Genomic DNA, 22,569 nt, shown 5'->3' on the forward strand with positions numbered 1-22,569 from the left:
CAGGTGTTGTTGCTTCCATCGCTCACTTTCAGCGCACTGAGCCATCGCCAGGAGGCAAAGCCTATAGGAACACAAACAAAGTCCTAACGCTTACCTCCAGATCCACCCCACCTCCTCTTCCTCTTCTTCTGCACTCTCGCCTTCATCCCGTCTCACCCGTTTCACGCTACCAGGCTGCACAAACAAAGTGGATGTTTCCGAAGCAGTCACAGCATATATTTCAAAATGCTGCATTGATTTTATTTTCAAAGACATTCAAATATGAGTAGGTGTCAGTCTGTCACATTTGAACACAGCACACTGAATTAATGCTGTGATTCAGTGAGTACTGTATGTTTATACTAGACCTGGGCCAAATACCATTTACTAATACTGTTTATTGTCTATTTTAGACTACCTGGGTGACAAAAGTATGATGTGTGCCATAGTAGAGGCTGCCGAGTTCAGATGTTTGCCGAAAAGAATGTATAAAAGTGTATTTAATCAACATTTCTGTGATTGACAGCTTACTTAACGTTCTCTAGCATGCAGCAAAAACATATTCTCCAAAAATATAAAAGCACAATTACATGTTTTTTTTTTCTATCTTTGTTGACAGTTGTATTTCCCTCGTCTTCTTTTATAGCCGTGATTGAAGTGCACGTCCCGGATCAGCCAGTGGTGGCGCTGCACGGCAGGGACGTCACACTCAACTGCTCCTTCAGCCACGCCAACCCCTTCAACCTGTCTGATCTGAGTGTCTTCTGGCAGCTGACAGACACAAAACGCAGTGTGCATGGGTACTGGGAGGGACGAGACCAGCTGGCGGACCAGGCAGAGAGCTTCGCCAACCGTACGAGCCTGTTCCCCACCCAGCTGGGCCTGGGCAACGCTTCGCTCCTGCTAAGCAGGGTGGTGGTGGCTGATGAAGGCAGCTATACCTGCTTCGTCAGGGTGCAGGACTACGGCAGCGCTGCTTTGCTGCTGCAGGTGGCCGGTGAGTCAAGCTGTGAAGGTCCATGACACATGTGAGAACAAACAGGTGACTGTGCACACGGGAGTGTTAAAAATACACAGCCCTAACCAGTGACTGGGCTGCTAGGTAGCTTCAGCCACACAATGTCTTACTTTATCGATGTTGCATTGCTTCTTCCCATGTAACAATGTGCAGTGCTGTGTAAAAGTTGGCACTAAATGTAAAGTGAGAATGCTTTCAAAAGTAATGTTGAGTAGTTTTTATTTATCCCTTCAAACAAATGAAAGCAGTATTTGGTGTGGACACCCGTTGCCTTTAAAACAGAACCTTGCAAGAAGGTTGTTCCGAGCGTCTCGGAGACCCCCCCCCCCCCCCCCCCCCCCCCCCCCCCCCCCCCCCCCCCCCCCCCCCCCCGGGGGGGGGGGGGGGGGGGGGGGGGGGGGGGGGGGGGGGGGGGGGGGGGGGGGGGGGGGGGGGGGGGGCCCCCCCCCCCCCCCCCCCCCCCCCCCCCCCCCCCCCCCCCCCCCCCCCCCCCCCCCCCCCCCCCCCCCCCCCCCCCCCCCCCCCCCCCCCCCCCCCCCCCCCCCCCCCCCCCCCCCTCTTGCCACAGTTTTACTTTTAAGATGTCTGTGTTCTATCTCTTCATGTGGTCCCAGACTGATTTTACGATGTTGAGGTCAGGGCTCGGTGGGGGTCACACCATCTGATGCAGGACTCCTTTTTCTTCTTCTTAATGAATTGGAGACTGATCAGACGCCTTCCTGAGCGAGAAGTCCCTCAAACCTTTGCACAGCATTGTAAATCTACAGTTTCCAGTTAAACTAAAAGGCTGTATTTACACGACTTCTCATTAGCTTCATCAGTCTCATTAGCAATGTAACTCTAGCCTTATAATGCCGCACAACGGAGGATGACATTTTTTAAATGATAAAAGATATTAAAATAAATAATCAGTTACAACTCCAGATGTGTATATATATTTCTTCAGAATAATTAATTCCCTTTTGTATTCTGATTTACAGTGTATGGTGTTGGTCGAGCTCAAAAAATGTCCGTTAATTCAACCCAATTGCATCTTTTATTAGGTTTTTCTGGCTTGGCAAACTTCATGCCTTTAATTTGTGATGCAGGCTTTCAGTAAGTTGTCTTCAAGCTTAGGTAAATCCAATGACATCATCAGGTTGAATTTGCTCAAAGCTTTTCTCAAGCTCATCCAGAGCCACAGAAGATGTAATACAAGTGTTTGCTCTGCCTGAGTACTAATGACGAGTAAACCAGTCCTCCAATGTAAAGTTGATGGGAGTGTCCCTTTAAGCTCCCCCTCCCCCCAGCGCCCCTTTCCACCTCCCTCCCCTTTCCATTACTAAACAAATATAATAACACATTTTGTTTGAAGGGATTATTCTATACAGTACCATCATTACAGCAACACAAATGCACTAATAGTATGCAATAAAAAGTATTGAACACGTAACTCTGTTGGAGGTGATTTAGGATCATTTGTTGTCACCAGATGTAAATAGGTGATAAACAGCCTCCTCAGGGCTGCTGAGAAGCGTTTTTGGTCAATAAGTGCTGATTGCGGTCTCTGTCATGGTCAATATCTGCTGACTTTGATTATTAGCTGTTGTTACGGTCAATCAGCCTTCACTAACATCTTCTCTGCTGTGCGACTCCCATCGCCTACCTTCACAGCTGAGAGCCTTTTATTTATTTATAATGATACTGTGTGCTTTTCCCTCCTGCTCACATTTCTATATCTGTTGTGAGATTGTGCCTGTATTCTCCCAGGATGGATGTGCATTACGCGGTGTTAATGAATAACATTTTTTCTCTCAGCTGGGGAAAGGGAAAACAATGTCTCCAACAGTGACAAATTGGTTCCATTTTTATGCATTAGATTTATAGATATTCTATTTTTAGCCAGCATTTAAAGTTAATGTCGAAGACTTCCCTCATGCTGAGCTGGAAGAAAATGAAAGGAGCCCGCGATGGAAATCTGGCCGTCAAATGGAGAGCTGGAGAAGTTAGTGTGTGCCACGTTAAATCTGTCTTTGTGTTGAGGGTCCACATTTCAAAAAGCAGCTCAGACGAACTTATTTCATCTCGCCCTCAGCTCCATCCCATTGTTTGCCGTGCGATGATTGGTTCTGGGAATACAGCAGCCTCTTTCTTCGCCACCTCTGTTCTCGTGTTTTAGCTCAAGGGATTGTAGAAGCGTGATTCCAGCCGAGGCTGACGACTCACCCCTCACCTCCACCCCTCCGCACTCTTTTCTGTGCCATAGGCTGAGTCGTCCCAAATCTCTCAGCCTGCCAGTTTACTCCCAGGCCTGCCCACCTCCTCCTCCCTGCTTGCACCGTATTTTCCTTTCTGGGAGTGGCTCAGTGCTTGGGCTCTCTAGAGAGAGCGGCGTTGGAGTGTAGGGATGCAGCATCAGGATGTGCCGCAGATGCTGTCCGTGTCTGTGGGATCTTAAGCACTGTGTTATGCTAAGCTCCCTAAATATAATTAAGAATTTAATGGGACTCATGTCAAACAGTTCCCAGGGTGACACTCACTGCAGAGAATCTAAAACTGGTAAATTCAGTATGTGTCTGCTGCTCTCTTATCAACTCCTTATCCTCTCCCACTCCATTCCTCTTTCTTTCCTTCCTCCCTCTTTAAATCCTCACCCGTCCACTCCCCTTCTCTCCGTGCGCTCCTCGTCTCTTTCTCAGCCCCCTACTCCAAGCCGGCTGTGACTTTGGAGCCTGAATCCAACCTGCGGCCCGGTGACGAGGTGGCCCTGACTTGTGTGGCCTACGGAGGATATCCCGAGGGTGGCGTCATATGGCAGGACGGGGGCGGGCGCAACCTGACGGAGAACATCACCACATCAGTGGTGGCCAACGAAGAAGGACTCTTCACTATGACCAGCGTGCTGACAGCCGTGCTGGAGCCCAATAGCACCTACAGCTGCCAACTGATCAACCCACTGCTGGGGGAGGAGGGCTACGCCTCCGTCACAATCACAGGTGGGCGTCTTTATGTCTCTTTCATTATGAAAGACTTCTAGGTCTTTCAGTCGATATTGCCACCCCTATTCTTGTGCAAAGTAAACTGGCAACGACCATATTAACTGGTTTCCTACAGAGTTTGAATGTTACCAGCTCAGACCAATCTTGTTTTCAGTCATGCATACGCAGTTTCATATTAAAGTATTGTATGCTTTTGTGAGTCAGTCTGTCAGTCGAATTTTCTGCTGCGACGGCTCAACTTTTTTCTTTTATCTTTCTCTAAGTCACATTAAAGCTACGAAGAAATGAATGAAATATAATGAAATGTCCAATTATGGGCCAATAAGCATAACCCATCAGCTCTCGTGCATCGTTAAATTAGATCAGTGGGTGATTATTTCCCTGAGGATAGTCAAATAGCTATTCATCACATATTTCAAAAGACAAAACAGTAATGAAAGGATGGGCAGGAAGGAGTGATTGGTCTCTGAGCATCTGTCTGCAGGAAATGTTTGCTAACCAAGAATTAGATTGCTATGTTTGCCTTTCTCTTTGACGTCATCTTGAGCTCATCTTGTGCAACAGTACCTCTGTTCGGCCTAATGGTCTCCTCAACTGTCCCCCCGCCACCCACCTCCCATGTCCCTCCTCGCCTGGCTGGTGTACTCCATGCGCTGAGTGCAAGGAGAGTGTCGCGTAAGGTGGGCCAAGGCTGGGTCTCTAATGGGAGCAGCACTGTGTGAAATGGCTCATAAATAAGTAGAGGTGGCCCCAGTCCGGTCTCTGGGCCGGGGCTTGGTGCTGGAGCTCGGGCTGTTGAGGCGGAGGTCGAGGCAGAGGTCAGGGAGTGCTGCTCCACTGGGCTGGGAAATGACTGTGCTGTCTGGAAACAGGATGGCCGACTGGCAGGGCTGGACGGCTGAGGGAAGGTGGCCTTTCTAACAGTTTAGTTGGCCTCTTTCAAAACAGCACAGATAACCAGTCAGAAGGACCACTGGGGCAGCGGAGAGGTATTAAACACATGGTGAGGATGAAATACGACGGTGAAGTAACTGCTAGAATAGTCTGTAGCAGCTATTATCCTTCTCCTTTTGCTGGATTGATGCACTTTTTCAGGCTTGCTTGAAATAAATACGATAGTGGCATTACCTTTCATGTCATTTTTTCCGTCTCTTTTGTTTCCTCTCGACAAATGAGACTCTCATTTAAACATTATTTTTACATTCAGTCCTCTGCGTCAACGTGTTTAGATGATCGTACACTCGGCCTTTTTTTCCAGGAGAGTCGATACAAAATCACAACAATTATCTTTGCAGTTATTTTACTTGTCCTTTTTTTCAGCACCATTGAGATTAAAAGTATAAATTTCCAGCCAAACGTTTTGATGTAATTGTTTTAACATTAATGCTAAAGGGTTGACTCACTCAATCTTACCACCTGTTTTCACCTATCGAACACCTCATTAATTCACAGGATGCTATGCAAGCACTATGCGTGCTATGCCCATACACCCAAGAAAGGCGCCGCCTGGTACAAAGCCTTAGCAACAAGGAGGTCGTGCGCAGTATCTCTCTGGGATTATCAAGTGTGCACCTCCCTTCGCCGGTGTTTCGTCAAGTTCAGACCACAACACCTCGGGAAGGCTCAACAGCAGTCCTGGTGTACCAGAACTACTCCCCTCAATACTCCCACCCACCACCCCGCCAGCTTTACATCTAAACTAGTATGAATTGTGCCTGCATACTTTGGCAACATTATCTTTGCTCAAAGCCACTATTTCATAGCTGCTACACACGACCAACAATACCACCAATTGTAGTATAACAAGTACATGGATGGATGCATGGAAGAGGCTAAAAGGTTCTGCTCTAAACTTAAATAATCGGACTATTTAATGACCTTACTGCCAACAGACATACCCGTTGAATGAGAGATGGATACTAGAAGCATCAAGTTCAGTATTAAGGCTGTTATTATTGGCTTTGATTTGTCATTTCCTTTAGCCAGAGTGTAATGGTCCTGTCGTTCTGAAAACTAAAAGAGAAACGAATGAAAAACAATCAATGTGACCAGACGCATTCAAAGAAAACAATCAAGAGCAAAACAGACTGAAAAAAACGAGTTCTGGCCTAAAGAGTATTGGAGTGTTGAAGTGTGATGTTTCAAAGAGGGACAACAAGAGAAGCAAATCCACAAATAAACGGGGGTAAACCGTTAATTAAAGCAGTGGTGATTGTGATTTTCAGCAACTGTGTACACATGAATAAGTGTACATGAATAAGAGTAGTTTCTCAGTAGGAGCGCCAGCACAGCTTGATGATGGCCCAAGTTGTTAGTAAACACACAGAAGATTTATAGTATTTTGTGTGGCACGATACAAGGGGGCTTGTTTGAAATGAAAATGTATTTGCATTTGTTTACAACAGCTGCTGTGTGCTTAACAGTTTCTGTAATTAATTTTGACCCAGCAGAACTCTTCTGCTGGAGTAGCAGAGTGTGCCGAGCTGGAGTTGATATACCGAACACGCTTGCTGTATACACTTCCAAACACAGCACTCTCAGGCAGTGGCGAATCCTATTATAAGAATGGGTGAAATCTGCTTAAAATTCTAAATGGACTATGAAAGTGGGTAAAAAAAAAAAAAAAAAAAAAAAAAAAAACATTAAGAAATGGGGGAGTAAAAAGAGAGAGAGAGAGAGAGAGAGAGAGAGAGAGAGAGATGGTGGGGAGGTATAGAGTGAACAAGCATGTTAAAATTCCACACTCACCCCAGTCTCTGATTGAAAAATTACAATAGTAATACAAACCTCCCCCAGGCAGAACAGGAGTTTGACAAGGTTAATTTTGAGAAAATGAACCCTTTACCCGCACCGAGCGCGGCACTATGTGGTCTGGCATGAGCTACACGTTGAGAGTCTGTGTTGAGTCATCCATGTTAATCTTACCTCTTTTATAGTCACCACCCGTTAAACTAGTCAACCGGAAACTGCCGACGACATATTCACACAGCACATGCACGCTATTATCGGGCATCTCAGAGACGGTTATTTTAGCAAACACGCCCCGCAGAGTACGGGTCAGTTTTATAAGACGAGCTCTGGAATACGGAGTGTTTGTGTGTTGCTGGATTATTGATAGATTTGCAGAGCGATGCAAGAATTGGGTGCAGGGCGACCCACAGGAACAGCTGGTATTAATGAATAGTCGAATGATGGAAAGGAGCAGCTTCAGTCCTCAAATGAACCATGGCCTGTCTACTTGCCTGGAGAGTGTGCTTGTGTACCCCCCCCCCACACACACACCCGCTCCCATCCTACTCCTCCTCCTCCTGTCCTTATGCCTTGCGCTGTTTAACACGACCAGCTTATTGTGACCACTTTTTTTTATTTTTTTTTTTTTTTTCTCCTCAAAAACAATAATGTTTCTGGAGGTTTTGGGATTACGAGTTTGTATCTTCATAATTTTTTTGCCTGATCCTCCTCTGAATGTGGAGCTTTAGCGATGTATCCCATCGACTGGAGCTGTGTGATTGCTGCAGTGTGTTGTCTGATGGCTGGGTTTCAGGGCCTGTCACTGAACACCCCCTCCAGCACCACCCCCACTCCGTCTGCTTGCTCTCTCAATGAGGATGGCGCCATTTCCCCGGCATCACTCTGCTGGCACAGCATTTACAGTGAAAAGTGTGCGGATGGAGATAGAGTGGGGAAAAGAAGGAGATAGAGAGATGAGGCAGGGAGATAGAGAGAGGGAGCTGGGGAGGCAGGCTTAGGAGGGGTGAGAAGTGGATGACAGAAAGTAAGATGGAGACGACAACGTTTGCTGAGCTCAGAGTTGTGGCATTACGGCCTGATGGGCTTGAGATGGACTGTAGCTGGCATTCTCTGGCTTTCACTGGGCAACACTGTGGCTCAGCGGTTAGCACTATTGCAAGAACATCCCAGATTTTATTCCCAGTCTTAAATCCTGTCTGTGTGGCATTGGCACGCTTTCCCCATGTTTGTGTGGGCTTCTGGCGCATGGGCTAATTTTCTCACTCAATCCAAAGACAATGCAACTGGAGAGAGGAGTTAGAAAGTTCAAACACCCTGTAGTTTTTGAAGTCGGACTGTTTTATGAAGAATGGCTGTCTGCATTTGGTAGTTCGAAAGACGGAATGTGTCGCTAGAACTAACATCTATGAATTGGGTTTAACATTAAAGAACGGGTTCACATTTTTTTCACGTCTATCTGAAAACGGTACTCGCATTTAGAAGTGCAAGTAAAAAGGTTCCAAGACTGTTCCTGTTAAGTGCAGCACAGTAATGAGGGCAGATCAGGGGGAAACAATAACGTTTGTGTGGAAGTATTCCAAGTTACGTCACCTGATCAACATCACCTGTGTTACAAGCGTTTTGTATGCGAGTATTTGCAATTTTACCATCAATATGAAACTTGAGCAGAGAGCGCGAATCAAAGTTTGTATCAGACTTTTGGGGAACAGAATGAAGTGGCAAGGAGCCAAATCTGGCGCGTAGGCGGGGAACAACGACTGTGTTGCTGTGGACGAGAAACTTGTGTGTTTTAAGCGCACTGTGAGCAGGCGTGTTTTCAGGTTGGAGAACCCATCTGCCATCGCGCCACAGTTCAGGCCGATTGTGCTGAATGTTTCCCCTGCTGAAACGTCTGGCTCATTACATCATTGCCGACAGCTTTCTGAAAAGCAAATTTGAATTGCGCTCTCTGTTCAAGTCCATGTTGAAATTTCAAATGTTCCCCCATCAGTGGTCACAAAAACTTGTGTAACGCAGGTGCTGATGTTGATTAAGCAATAGCTACTCATTAAAGATATTGCTGCGCTCCATTTGTTCGTGATAGGAATAGTTCAGGAACTTTTGGATTACACCGTGTATATTGACAGTGTTTTACTTTAGGTTTATAATTTTCATTAATTAATTTGCAAATGAAATCAGATTGGGATCTCTCACTGTGAAGGACGAGTAAACTTTCAACAAACACACACACGCACACACACACTCACAAAGTTAGCAACTAAAGAAAAAGAGGCTATTGCTTTCCTTACCCACAGATGACGTGACCACGTCATTCAGTCAAAACATCCATTGGTGTGGATATTGTATATGTGGCAACTGGATTGTACTGCTTTGGCTGGGCCTAGTTTTATTTGCTTTGCATCAACCACACCATGTGTTTTTTAACCAACTGTAATGGACCCTCACCCAGTCTGACCTTGCTGCTAATATTAATCTCCCATGAATCTACTAGAGCCCAAACTCTCTAAAGGATCCCTCAACTCGGTCAGCATCCTGAAAGGCCGGAATAAACATGGCCGCTGAGAATTATGCCGCACCGTGTCTTCTAAACCACATGCTAACATTTCCTCACTTTCTGTGAGATGACTTCAATTTCCTTCAGTCTTTTCTAAACCAGCTTTTTCTTGTCCAGGTATAATGCTATTTTAGTATGCCGTATTTCCCCAAGGAGACTGTTTGTTTCTGTGATTGTGAAGCGCATGCATTCTAAACCAACCTTCACTGGGTAAATCAAGGTTAAAAAACATCTTTAATTGCAGTATAAACATTGACCTTTGTCATGAAGATGGAGGTTCTAATGGTAGGTGGTCTGTGTGAGAACATTCAGCTTTTCAACAGACTTAGCAGTGTTTTTTTTGTTTTGTTTTCCATCGTCAGATGGGTGCCAGCTTGCTGCTTGCCTCTTTTTCCTCACTGTTATTATGTCTTCAGAGCTCAGTCCTGACATGACGTTGCCATCTAAATAGCTACCTGCCGCGCTCACTCGACCCATAAAGCACTCATTCCGTCTGTTGTTTCTAAGAAGTCTTTCAATGGTTGTTTTCTCAGAATTTTGTCATACACATTATATTTTCTCCTCGGATCTCTGCAAATACTGTGTGGCAGTTTGAAACATTTATGTGTATTAAATTGGAGCATTGCTGTGCTCGTATAGCCAAAGGGCCAAACAGAAAGATGCAGTGATCTACTGGTTTCAAAGGTTCTCTCATTAAACTAACTGTTGTGCTGAAATTGCAGTAATCGCAATTATCCATGAAATATATTACAAACATGTTTGTGCCTTTCTCTGGTAGGGTCTCCTATCAAAAGCTCCGTCAGTCAACTTGGGGGTAACATGTCGCCCAGTATAATGTTGTTGCTTCTTTAGCTTCCATAACAACCCATTGTGCTGGTTGTTGTTCTCCACTGAACAAGGACTAATTTAAATGCAATTAGCAGAGCCTTCAAAGAAACAGAAAACAGTCGTATAAATGAATCTGTTGTCAGTAGAGCAGCAAGCAGGCAACTTTCTCCGCCGAGCGCTGTATTAATTAGTGTCCAGCGCACAAACAGGCCCTCTCTCTCTCTTGCTGAATGCATTCTCTGTCTTATCAGGAGCCCAGCGAGGGGAAAACAACCAAATAGACAGATGAAATAATGTAGGCAATCTAAAATAAAGTCAGGTAGGCAGCAGTGGCACCATTGTAAGCACATTAATTCCTATCAGGATTATTAACTGGGGCCACTTGCCTTCGTCATTGCTCTAAGACGTTTGAACGTCCTCTTCTGGGCCTTCAGTATGACAGCAGGACATTTTATCCCTGTATTATGGCCGGCGCAATGTTATTTGTCATGCTCCCAGTCTTACTGTGAGCAGCTCTGAGGAATTGTTGGGTTAGACTCAGTTGTGAGCAGTTGCTGGTCTCTGTGCTGCTCTTTTCCAGCAGTACAATCTCAAAGATAAAATGTGCCTCCTCTCTTTTGTGCTGGGATTTATTCTCCCTTAATTCGCAGCTACTCTTCCATCATGACTTTTTAGCATTAAAGGGCTTTTGGCTCTGCTTGGGTGTCAGTGTTTTTCTTTGCCACAATTAAAAGCTGCATTGGCGTATTATTTCCTCTTGGACGGTGAGTTTTCCTTGTTACTGTACATTTGGTATTTGCTCTGTAAGAAAAGAGTGTGTGTGGGTGCATGAGTGTATGAGTACATGTATACATATGCCTTGTTTTTATGTTTGTCTACACGAGTACACCTTGCAGTGTTGATTCCCGCCTTCCATATGTCAGCATCTGTTTAATCAAAAACAGAGTCCATCGTTTGGCATCATATCACAGCAGTATGATGTTACCCTCTGCCATGTTCCCACAACCAGCAGTGTGACATCTTTATGTCTGTTCCCGGCCGGGTGGAAAAGTCCTCCCTCGCTTTCCTTTTCAGGACACTGTATTTATGATGGCAGTAAACACACAAAAGCCCTCTTTTGTTATTGATCGGGTTCATTTTGATTTGGACTCACAGCGAGGACTATCATTGGGACTGGTGGGGCCCCGCAGTGTACATTTCACACAGCTCCCTCTAAATCCTGTAAGAGGGATTGGCTTCGGGAGGTCTGGCATCAGTCTTGGCTTCACGATATGAAATCATATTAGTTTCAGCTTTTCAGAGTTACTGGGAGAATAGCCACCAACAAACGGCCGGGCACACCTTCAAAGTTCAGTTATTTAATTATTCAGCCCGTTTATTTGATGTTTAAACTGTGCACCTGATAACGCTATGAATTATTGTCCTGCATTGGATGTTTGCAACCTCAGTAAATTGCTTTGTTCTGTGCATGCAAACAGTCTAAATTAGTGGCTGGCAACACACAAGGACCATTGTCTAGCTCTATAATGTGTTTTCAATTAGGAGGCGTTGAGAGATTTAGCTTATTCTCAGGATAGGTGACTCTTTTCTTCGATAGCTCTGGAGACCAGTAATTGATTACCAAGTGTGAAATGGAAGTTAAGAACGGACTGCGTGTGGCTGTGTCCCAGAGGAGAGGAGTTTCGAGCAAGCGTACTGCTCGACTCGCTCACCTCCCTCTGTACTGACAGCTTGACTTGAAACTACGTGAGCACCCGCTGACTCACCACGTGATAAGAAACACACCCATTACGGAGCCCCTTGTTTCAACCCTCGTGTCAAATATCACAATAATGACTGTGATTAAGCCATGCTGCGCCCGTGCTCCTTGTGATACCAGTTTGAATGGACAGCGGCTTGCGATGACTCACGTCCCCTTCAAGTTGCATTAACATCTTCCCGCCGGCTCGGACATTGTAGCCGTGCCCGTGTCCCCAGAGCCTGACAACTTGCGGCTCATTACAGACAAACTGTCCACAAGGAAACAAACTCGCTCCTCTTACCTTATTAATATTGTCAACAGTGCTTAATTTCATCACTTGCCCTCCTCATGTGTGATGCCGCAGTAAGTGCAAATCTCTGTCAATGGCAGAGACAGCTCAGTGACCCACACCACATGAGTCTGTCATATCTATAATGTATCTGTCTCGATGCTTTCAGACACTTACTCTACCAGACGAAGAGTGCTGCCATTTGTAATGTCAGCTTGTTCTCCGCATGTAGTTGTTAGAGGGGTTAAGAAATCCAAACAGGGTTGCTGCTAAGAGTAGATTTTACTATGAGTGTGTTGTGGAACCAAGAAAGTCCCAGCTCTCTCCAAAGGCAGGTTTTCCCTAGGTTTATGGAGGGCTTAGGTGCTGTGGGGGTGGTGGACAGTTGTTTTAATAAATACAATGCATTTTCACATAATGTTTGACTATTATCATACCAGTTTTTTTTTTTTTTTTTAAATGCACTGTCTGACATGAAAACAGCAGCGTACCATAGCATAGAGAAGCTATAGTAGCTTTGGTGCTGTGAAAAAACACTTGGGTGTACACATGGCTGCACCTAAGTAGTACAATGGTAGAGAAGTCCCTCAAACATAACAAAATCCACCTCCCCCTACAAAACAAAATGCGTTTATTAGTAATGTCTGGAATGGATTTTGTTGCCATCGGAGAGAGCCAGGCAAGGGCTTTGTGCCAAGCTAAGCTAACTAACTAAAGTATACAAGCTGTAGCCCCACGTTATTTTTAACTGTTTAGATAGGAGAGTGGTATTAATCTTCTAATCTAACATTTGACAAGCCCTTTTGAACCTGTTCAGAAATTGGGATTGGGATTTGGGCTAACAATTGTGTGTATACACACATATATATATATATATATTTTTTAAACTTTGCTTACACTTCATAAAATAACTAATGCATACATTTTCAGTGATACATCTTTAGCGTGCCATTTAGTTGTGTACACATGTCGCCCCAGGCAGGCTGACTGCCCGCTGATGCCCTTGGATTTCAATATTTCACCGCGTCTCTCCGTAAAGCCACGAGACCTAATGTGATGACATTGCGGGGCTCGATGATGTAACTGGTTCCTCAGTTTGAAATATGTGCAGCCTCAGCAAAGTTACGACTCCCATCCAGAGATGAAAGTAAGTGTGTCCTGTTTTGTATTGTGTACCACGAGAAGAATTAGTGCCGGTACTCCAAAGCGGGAAAAGAAGGTGTCAAGGTTACAGAGTAAAATAGGATCCAAGTTGTAATCCCGCACATTGTAAATCTGCCATTGATTCTGCAAGAATGTTTTTCCTCCAGTATTTTCTTGTTATTTATCACACATTTTAAAGCGAAGGGCGGACAGCTTCAAAGACGACAGCAGTGCTCATCGTATTGGTGTCAAAATATGATAAAAAGGGAAGAAAAGAGGGCAAACTCATTTTACCATTTGCTCTGTCATTAAGGTGCAGTGACAGTGGGGGAATCTAGAGGAGAGTATTGTCAAACTACAAAAAGAACAATACGAAGGATTAATTGCTGGGAGAAGTAATGATCACCTATTCTGTTGTATGCGTGCTATTTAAGCCAGATGCACAGCATGCATTGGACAGTAGTTGTGGGTCACTTCATCAGTGTTACAGAGTAGTTTGTCTACTGGTACACAACTATTAATGTTGGTTTACCTGTAATTATAATCAGCTTCTGGTTATATTGTCCTGTTTTAAAACTGCAGTCTGTTTGAGAAAGTGTGACCATGGTTCTCCAGACCTTCATTGTTCCATAAAAAGAATCTTGTCTCAAAGTCATGGCCCAAGTGAAATAGTCAGTTTTGTTTGTATTTACTCAGGAATTGCTTGCTTAGCACGGAAGCTGTTTATAGCAGTGGCCTAGTTCACATAGTCACACCTGGGAGCAACCGAACTCTCAATCTGCCAGTCACTGTCGGGGTTAATGCCTCAGAGTTTTGGGTTGTGATCTAGCAAAAAAAAAAACTGAAAATCTTCTTATTTTCCTCTTTATTTCACTCTTTCTTGCACCTCTGTCTAAATGTTTCCTTTTTCCTCTTTTCATTTTGTGTTTATCTAGTCAAGGTTTACAGCTAAAAGGACATAAAACATGTTTTTTTGAAAAAAAGTTAACTGACTGTTGACATGATAATTAGCATTAGATACTTAATTTATGATCAATGAATGTCAGAGTTTTGTTTTGTCTCTCCTTTACATTTCTTCAGAGCCTGTTTACATTGCTGTATGCTTTCAGTGTATATATCTTAAGGTAAATGAGAGGTTAAATATCCTTATTTGTCCATTAGCAAGCCTTGTTTTAGTCACAGTGTATTTGTTTTGTGCAAAGGGCCGTCCTTGTGGGACACTGGTTGGAACATATTGTCCCTGACTCCTCTCTGAGCCTGAGGCTGAGCATTTTCTCAGGATAAATAACTTAGCTACACACAAGTTGTAAGACTGTGATTAGCAATATTCCACCGAGAGAGAGATTTAGAAAGCCATTTCTTTTCCGACTCTGTCCAAGATACCATATTTAAAAAAATGCTGCAAGGAGACAAAGTATATTTAAGCAATAAGCCATGAGTAGCTGTACTTGACAGTGATTTTGGAAGAGCTTAGAGGCATTGTTAGGGACTCCTCTAAAAGAAGTGTGGGAACACAGCCTCAAGTAGCTGTTTGCTTTTGTGAAACGACTGCAGTAAAGCAAGAATGTAAATGTGCTGTAAATGTTACATTTTATTGTAATTTCAGTGATAAATAATGATACTCATACCAATGTGAGTGGTGATTTTTGGTTACAAGGTTATTTTATAAGAACTTTAAACACAGTCAATCAAAAGTGAGTTAAGAAAGTTTTATGATTTAGACTCAACAAATGACTTGATTTCCTAAGAAGAGCGAGCTCTATTGATTCCACTGAGCCTTTAATGGACACGGTAAAGCAGTTTCAGTGTTTAACGGCGTAAAATCGGAGAATTGTCGACTTTTAATCATTTCTCGTGACAGTGGGAATCACTGCGAGCTTCCAGACTGCAGTATTTATTTAAGCTAACAGTTAAATTCTTGCAAAACTGTGATTGTGAAACAAAGCTATCCATCTAGCCAAGATGCTGAAAAACATCTCATTAGCTTGTTATAGTTAGAAAAAAAACAGGATTATGTGTTGAGCATTGAAGTATATGAACCTAATTTGTGTTTGGCTTTAGGTTAGGCATTCTTTAAACTGTGTCATGCGTACTTCAAAATGCACTAAAGATGCTTTCAGTGATGAAAGATTTCAGAGTCCTGCCCTGAGATATTGCCTCAAATAAGACAGCATCCCTGCCAGTAAACCTGATGCTGACCTGAACAGCTTTTGCATTGGTATCTCTCTGACCTAAACAAAATATATTGTCTCCAATCTATGTTAGGAGGTTCGGTTGTGTTCATGAGAGGAACGACAAACATGATCGAGCTGACCTGTATCGAAGCCTGAGCTCGAGTGCTTTTAAGAATATTCATCTCTCTCCAGTAACCACCAAAGACTGCAGCAGAGGAAAATGAGAAATGCTGTTTTATAATGAGAGCCCAAGGCAGAGACATGTCTTTTAAAAAAAAATCTGTCATTATATATTCTCCCAGTAATACTGCAGTGGGAGAAGCATACTAAGAACTTGCGCTCTTTGAAGAGGTCCAGGCGCTTCTTTCATGTTTTGGATTGAGCTTACGTTGCTTTGTAATACAGAGTTTTAGCTTACATCCTGTCATTTTGTATTCCAAGATGTTATCATGTAAGCAGCAAGTGTTCCTGTGGATTTGAACTACAGCTTTGTTTTGTCATAAACAAACATTGATACTTTAAAAATGATGCATCCCTTTTCTAATTTCTGACCAGAGGATATTAGACAGAATTAACGATGACTGTAAAAAGTTTTGCAAAAGATAAAGGCATTTTGGAACTAGAGCGCACCAGAAACAATACCCAAGTGCTGTTTAGCTTGGTCATTACAGCGTCATGGCTTTCTAAAGAGACAAAAAGTGAACGTGAAAGACTATTACAAAAGCTAAGGCTTCAACTGGGTGTGTTCCTGACTTAAATTAACACTTGAATGGATGGTTCAATAAGTGCCATGTTAAGTTCATATTCTGGATGATATTTCTCACCCACTTTGCACTGTACTGATGCAACACAGGAGTTGTTTCAGCAATAGGTGTGCACTTCACAGAGTCTACAGAGAGTTTCAAACTGCAGTTCGTTCTTGGTGCAATGAGCCATTGGAATAAGCACAATGGCGTTGTGGCTCATCCACCATGTTAGTTCAGCATTACAGTAGTTTGAAATATTACTGTTTGTGTCTCTTATTCCATGTGTAATGAGCCCTTGTTATGGTTGTATCTGTGGACTTTATTGCTTACATAAAGTATTTCTTTCCACCAGCAGCATGTGAACATGCACTGACAAAACAATGCTACAAGGGAGCTCTGGACGACAGTTTAAAGCTGCACTAATATATTGTTTTATATTCACAATAAATTCATTGAATAACTTCAATATAGAAGGAGTTGCTTATGGCAACAAATCTTTAAGAAATTGGAGCACTTTAGCGTCTTTCCACTCATTGTCTTGGTTGTACGGCTGCGACTTTATTGTTGTGGTTCAGTGAAACTTCTCATCAGCATTGTTTCCTGCTACTGCAAAAAAAAGCCGTGATAAATCTGCTGTATGCTACTGGAGTTAGAAACAAATAGTAGCTGGTAAATGTAGTGATGCATTTAGCCACTTACAGAGCTTTAATAATTCATGCAGGGAAAGGAAGGCGCTAAAAGGAGAGAGTACGACTGCAAATTAATCATAACGTTACTCTTTGTGTCTAAAGTATGCAGACTGGGTGTTTGCTAACATGTTCGCCAATCAGTGTTTACAGCTTGTTCTGCTGCCCCCAAGTGGCTAAAACAATAATTAACTGTGCTGTAAGAGAAACCAGATGTAGCTCAGGTGTCCCTTTAATCCCGTCATACCTACTTGTCCTTGTCACTTGAGTTTCGGCTCTTCTACTTGGCAGCCGGATGGTCTGTTTCGGTACTGATAGCTGTCACTAGTGATTCTATCCTACACATCCTCACGGGCAGTTCTTGTTCTTTAAAGCTAATTAAAAATTTAGACAACACAACATTGTAGACTGATTATTGCACCGAAGTTCAGCCTGCATTGCGAAGATGGCCGAGTGAAGAAATGGAGCAACCAAGAAAAGAAAAAAAATAGAAGAAAATCGATAGTCCACTCTGCCTCCAACATCTTAATGCCACTCTCAGTGGAGAGGGATGTGCGGAAGTGATGGACTCTCTGTCAGTTACTAGACATCAGAGGAGTTTTTAATTGAGGCTCCAGTGGGGCAGGGAGGGGACACGGGAGATGCTGAGAGAGAGTTTGCCTGGCCAGTGTAGGATGAGGTGGGCAGGACCTTTGTGAGACAGTGTAGCAGTGTAGCAGTCCACTATCATTTCTCTCCCAAGCTAAGGCTGGCCACAGTACGCCATCAAATTTATTCTACAGTATATTTGGAATATTAATAATAACAACATATATCACAGTATATTTTTTCCTCATATCTTTAGATGATGTTTCAAATGCAGGACAGACTGTGATAGTATCAATTTATTACCATGATCAGTTAACTATTAATATAGTTTACAGCCGTTGTGGAGGAGTTTCATGCTTGGTGTAAATTAAGAGCTTATCACGCTGTACAGGCGACACTCCGTGTGTGTGTGTGTGTGTGTGTGTGTGTGTGTGTGTGTGTGTGTGTGTGTGTGTGTGTGTGTGTGTGTGTGTGTGTGTGTGTGTGTGTGTGTGTGTGTGTGTGTGTGTCGTTTGCTCACAACAGCTGCAGAACAAGTTCAGGATTTAGTTTTGGGGCGAAAGGCTCGCAGTCTTTCTCATGTACCATGAACCATTTTTTTCCCCCACCATGTCCTGCCACGGCTGACTTGTCTTATCATTAGGACAGGGACTCTGCCAGCAGTGTCTGCATCGTGTTTTTTTTACACCAGTGCCAGTGCTGCTTGTGTCAGAGCCGGAGCACATTCTCAAACATTGCTCACACTTGCCGACATGTTTCCTCATGGCTTGCTCCTCTCTATTGAGCTGTCTGACTCCATTTCTTCACCCGCCCTTTTCTTAGCATGCAAATGTGTGTTTGTTTTCGTGTAAAACGGAAGCGTATGCTCACTGGTTAACGTGCAGTAAGCTGACGCTCGCGGTACACTTTTGACGTAACATTTAAAATCCATTCGGTACCAGAACAAATAGTGTAGCCAAATCCACATCAGGGCATGTATCTCCACTAGTTGTTTTTTTTTTCAGGTTATCCCGGCCACCTCTACCTCAGGCCATTGTTTATATATTCCAGCACAGCGCTATTAGATATTCTCACACCCTTCTGCCTGGAACGCACCCTCTGCCTTGCTAACACGACAGCCATGCAATTGGCTCTGAGCTGTATATTCAGTTAATTAGCCAGTCTACTGGGCATGGGATTACCTTCAGCTGTAAAGATGAGAGAATCCACTCTAACCTTGCCCCCGGCATATCTGAGTAAGACTTGAAATCATTCCTTTGAAAGTACCTGTGACTTCGCTTCCCTCTGCCCTCCTCCCAGACAAATCAGGGCCTGCCATTGTAGGTTTCGTTGCACTGTGGTAAAAAGCGAAAAACTCATGAAAGTAGTTCAATAAATTCTGCCTTACACATTCATTTATATGACTATGACACTCTAAAAAAAAATATCTAACTTTCAGCTAATCAGCTCAGCAGCTGGATGTCACATCGCCCTGTAGTTACATGTTGCATGTAACATATATGTTACAACAATTATGTAACATTATTGTAACTATAGATAACAACTTTCTAGCACGTGCAATTATTATAAAATTATGTATTTACTTGTGCGTTTAATGTAAATAGGTCACATGAATAAAGATCAACGTGCATCTTTGGGCCTAAAAACATTCTATCTTTCAGAAATACACTCCTGAAAACGTATTAATCTGATCTAAAATCTATACTTTCCACCTATAGGCTTGAAAGTAGCTCTCAGTGGTTGCAATGTTGCCCAAATCTTATCTCGTTTAAAATGGATGCTAACGCTAACCCAGTTTCCCAGGTCCTAAAACATTCATGCAAACCTTTCAAAACTCTTCTGCAGCATTATCTACCACTCCTCAGTTCATTTGTTTGCTTTTTTTCAATAAGTAACCAGCACTAACAACCCTTTTTGTTGGTAGCTTAATCAAATCTTTGTTTGTGAATTGATCAATAACGGATGTTTTAACCTGATGGTAGTAATATTTAAGAGTTTCAAAACAATGATGCAATGTTTGTATGTGAAAACACAGCATACAACTTTTTGTTAACTAGAAGGGCACCCTGAGAGCACAGACCTCAGCGAAGGCTCATAGTCCACTCCTGCATGATATGCAGATCTGAAGCTGCAATCACTGTATCTGAATATATTTACGATTGTTTCACTTCTCCCCTACGGAACCACTGTCCCTGAGTAGTCCACAATAGTTTGCTAGCCATCTGGATTCTGGGTCAAATTCAAGTGGGCAACTTCATTGATTGGCTGGTGGACCATCCATAACATTACACAAATCCATAACAGGCCAGTAATCTCACCCTTAATCCAGCTGACAAACAAACAAACGGCACCAAAAACACAACGTCCTTGGTAAAGGTAACTATCTCTTCAACTTATCTTTTACGAATTGTATCAAGTGGGATATTTAACATCTGAAAAGTAAATATGCTCCCAGGTGGGCTAACTGTATTGGAGAGACTGATGCTAAATTACTTCAAGCATATCTTTGGCATTTCTGTACTGCCATTTCTTGTCCTGTCTTACATGTATACCAGTAGCAATATATCTGCAACAAACAAACATTAGCCAGTAACATCGGTGATATCCAGCATTTGTGCTGCCATTGTAAGTGTAACATACCTTTTAAATATAATCAGATGTTCCTTATTTACACTAATTCTTTAAGGTTTTGTCTCGGAATTTCAATCAGCTGCATTGTCTTGTTTTGTATGCTCAATCCACAATCATCTAAATCCATATCTGACATTGACCAGCCAGTCGTAACTCAAGTGCACTTAGTGTCCGTGTGTCATTGTAACCTCTGCCAGTGCTGTGTGACCATTGGGCTGCAGGGAATATTCACCTGTGGATCCATTAGATTAAAGTCTGACTCATTTTACCAACTCATCATTCTAAATCCATAGCGCTGCACTATAGGCAGACTACCTCCAGACTGTGAGCCATCCTTCCACTGGAAAAAGGTCAGTAGCAGCCTGACATGTCTGAGAGACAGCTTACGAGTTGAGAGTAGACTAATACCACAGAAGCTCATTGCGATTCAATCCCAGTCCTGCCTTCACGCAGTCACCAGCCCACTGCCTGCTGGCTTGCGAAGCAAAAACTCATTCACCCACCACTCAGGTTTTTTGGTCACTCACCCCTTTACCTAATCCCTTCAACCTTCACTGACCCATTAACTCATCCACCTTACTAGAGCATGCCCCCTCCACTTCTCCCCCTTTTCCCCCTCCCCCACCACCACCACCACCACCACCACCAGATGGCTTTTATAGTTCTCCCGCTGAGAAAAAAAGAGGGCTGTTAGAAAACTTTATTCCTGTAAATGCAGAGCTATTACTCTGCTTTAATGTGCACGTCTGCACATCACACACTCGTGTTTGCCACAAGCCCATGGCGTCAAGGGATGGGCAATAATGTCAGACAAATTGTGTAAGTAAATGGGCGCTAGGTCGTCCTAGAGACGAGGGCATTGCCTCTCTGCATGCCAATAAGACAGTGAGGTAGCATCTCACTGAAAAGCTATTTATTGAAAATGCAAAAAAGAGAGAAGGCTCTGAGCAAAGATGCTGACAGGACAAAAACCTGTCGCCATCCATCTCAGTTTGCCAAGTTTTCCCTCTACAAGTCAGCTCCTTGTCCTCTCCCAGCGAGGAGAGGTTTTCCGAGAAATATTGCAAGAACAGCTGGCGTGCCTGTGTGGTCACAAGCTTTTCATGCTGGGGCTGAGTGGGGAAGGGTTCTCACGGTTTTGATGGACACCTCCGAGGTTGATAATAAAGGCTTGTAATTGAAACTGAAGCTAAAACAAATCCAAAGTCAATGTCATCAATGTAATCCTAATATTCATGCTCATGTTTTGGATGCTGGCTAATCCGTGTCCTCTGACACCGAGGCCATCTTCTTTCCATCAGCCCTGCTGTTATTGTTTCTGCCGATCTCTTTCATGCAAGATGAGGCTTCGTTACGCAGAAAGTGAACGTCGGCGAGTCTGTTTGCACTCGCTGAGGTAGTATGCATCAATCACCTCACCAGTGTCGGGTGAATGTGATTTAAGTGTGAGCTCCTGTTTTGTCTCACTGAGTTTTATATCTGATACATTTTACTGTCTTCCCTGTCTTACTGTATTGTGTGAATGAATGTCTTTATCTAATTGTTAGAGAGATGTATAAGCCCATTTCCAGTCCTGGGTTTGGCTGTGGCTCCACGGTCTCCAGGGCTGTATAGGCCCTCCAGCAGGGCTGGGCCCGGCTGCTGCTCAACCCCTAGGCTAGCCCCTAGTCCAGCTCGCTCCTCTGTGATCAACACTGCTCCACTACAGGTCCCCCCTCTCTCTTCCTCTTATTTCACAACTGTGCAGGATAAGGTCAGCTTGTTCATCCTTACAATGAAAGAAAAACCTAATTGACTCGTCCTCTCCTCTTCCTCATCCCTGCAGCTTGTCTGCAATGAGCCTTGAGGCTCTTTTTAGCCTGAAGCTATCCCTCTGTCAAGGGACATTATTCTCCTTTGGTCACAGCTTAAGAGGCTAGGTTTCTTCTAGGCAGGTAAAACTGGGGTGACAGTTGGAGAGAAAGCAGCTTTGATCTCCACCGTCTTCACGTTGCAGAACCAAGATGACAGGCAAGGGAGTCTTAGGAGCACTTTATTCCACCAAAGGTGCTGGAGAGAAAACACTCAGGCTTGTAAAAATGCCTGCAAATCTTGGCTCTCGCATTCACTGAAGCCCAAACAATACCTAAGCTGGCCCCTTGCGAGTCCCCTATAGTGTCTTCCAGAGACTCAGGGAGACTAATTTCTCACTGGCAATGCACCTTGTGTTGGAGGCTCCATATGGAGGTGGTGTTTTATCATTCTCTTGCCTGGCCCCATTAAATATCTATTTTTACCTGAGCAGTCTTCTGCGGCCTCCTATGGTACACAAAACACCGACAGTGAAGCACCGCCTCGTAAAAGCAGTAACAGTTAAGGATACGCTCCAGGTGTGGTCACTGTGACATACAAAATATGTTGCAAACATTGAAGGAAGTTACATTTATCGCAACCAGTTTTACCTTTTCCATCACGTTATTTTTT

General features: G+C 43.6%; 1 protein-coding gene across 1 annotated transcript in view; it reads left to right on the top strand.

Annotated features, from left to right (window-relative positions):
- cd276 (CD276 molecule) overlaps positions 1 to 22,569 on the top strand; it is a 68,722-nt gene that overhangs the window by 15,983 nt on the left and 30,170 nt on the right. Inside the window, exons 3-4 of the mRNA XM_069690485.1 lie at positions 626 to 976; positions 3,676 to 3,972. Coding sequence (XP_069546586.1) covers positions 626 to 976; positions 3,676 to 3,972 — 648 coding nt within the window. The remainder of the gene's footprint in view (positions 1 to 625; positions 977 to 3,675; positions 3,973 to 22,569) is intronic.

Source organism: Brachyistius frenatus, unplaced genomic scaffold, assembly GCF_029030835.1.
Source record: "Brachyistius frenatus isolate BFR_SWC_R1_liver_20210118 unplaced genomic scaffold, ASM2903083v1 Contig_9, whole genome shotgun sequence".
Taxonomy (NCBI): Eukaryota; Metazoa; Chordata; class Actinopteri; family Embiotocidae; genus Brachyistius; species Brachyistius frenatus.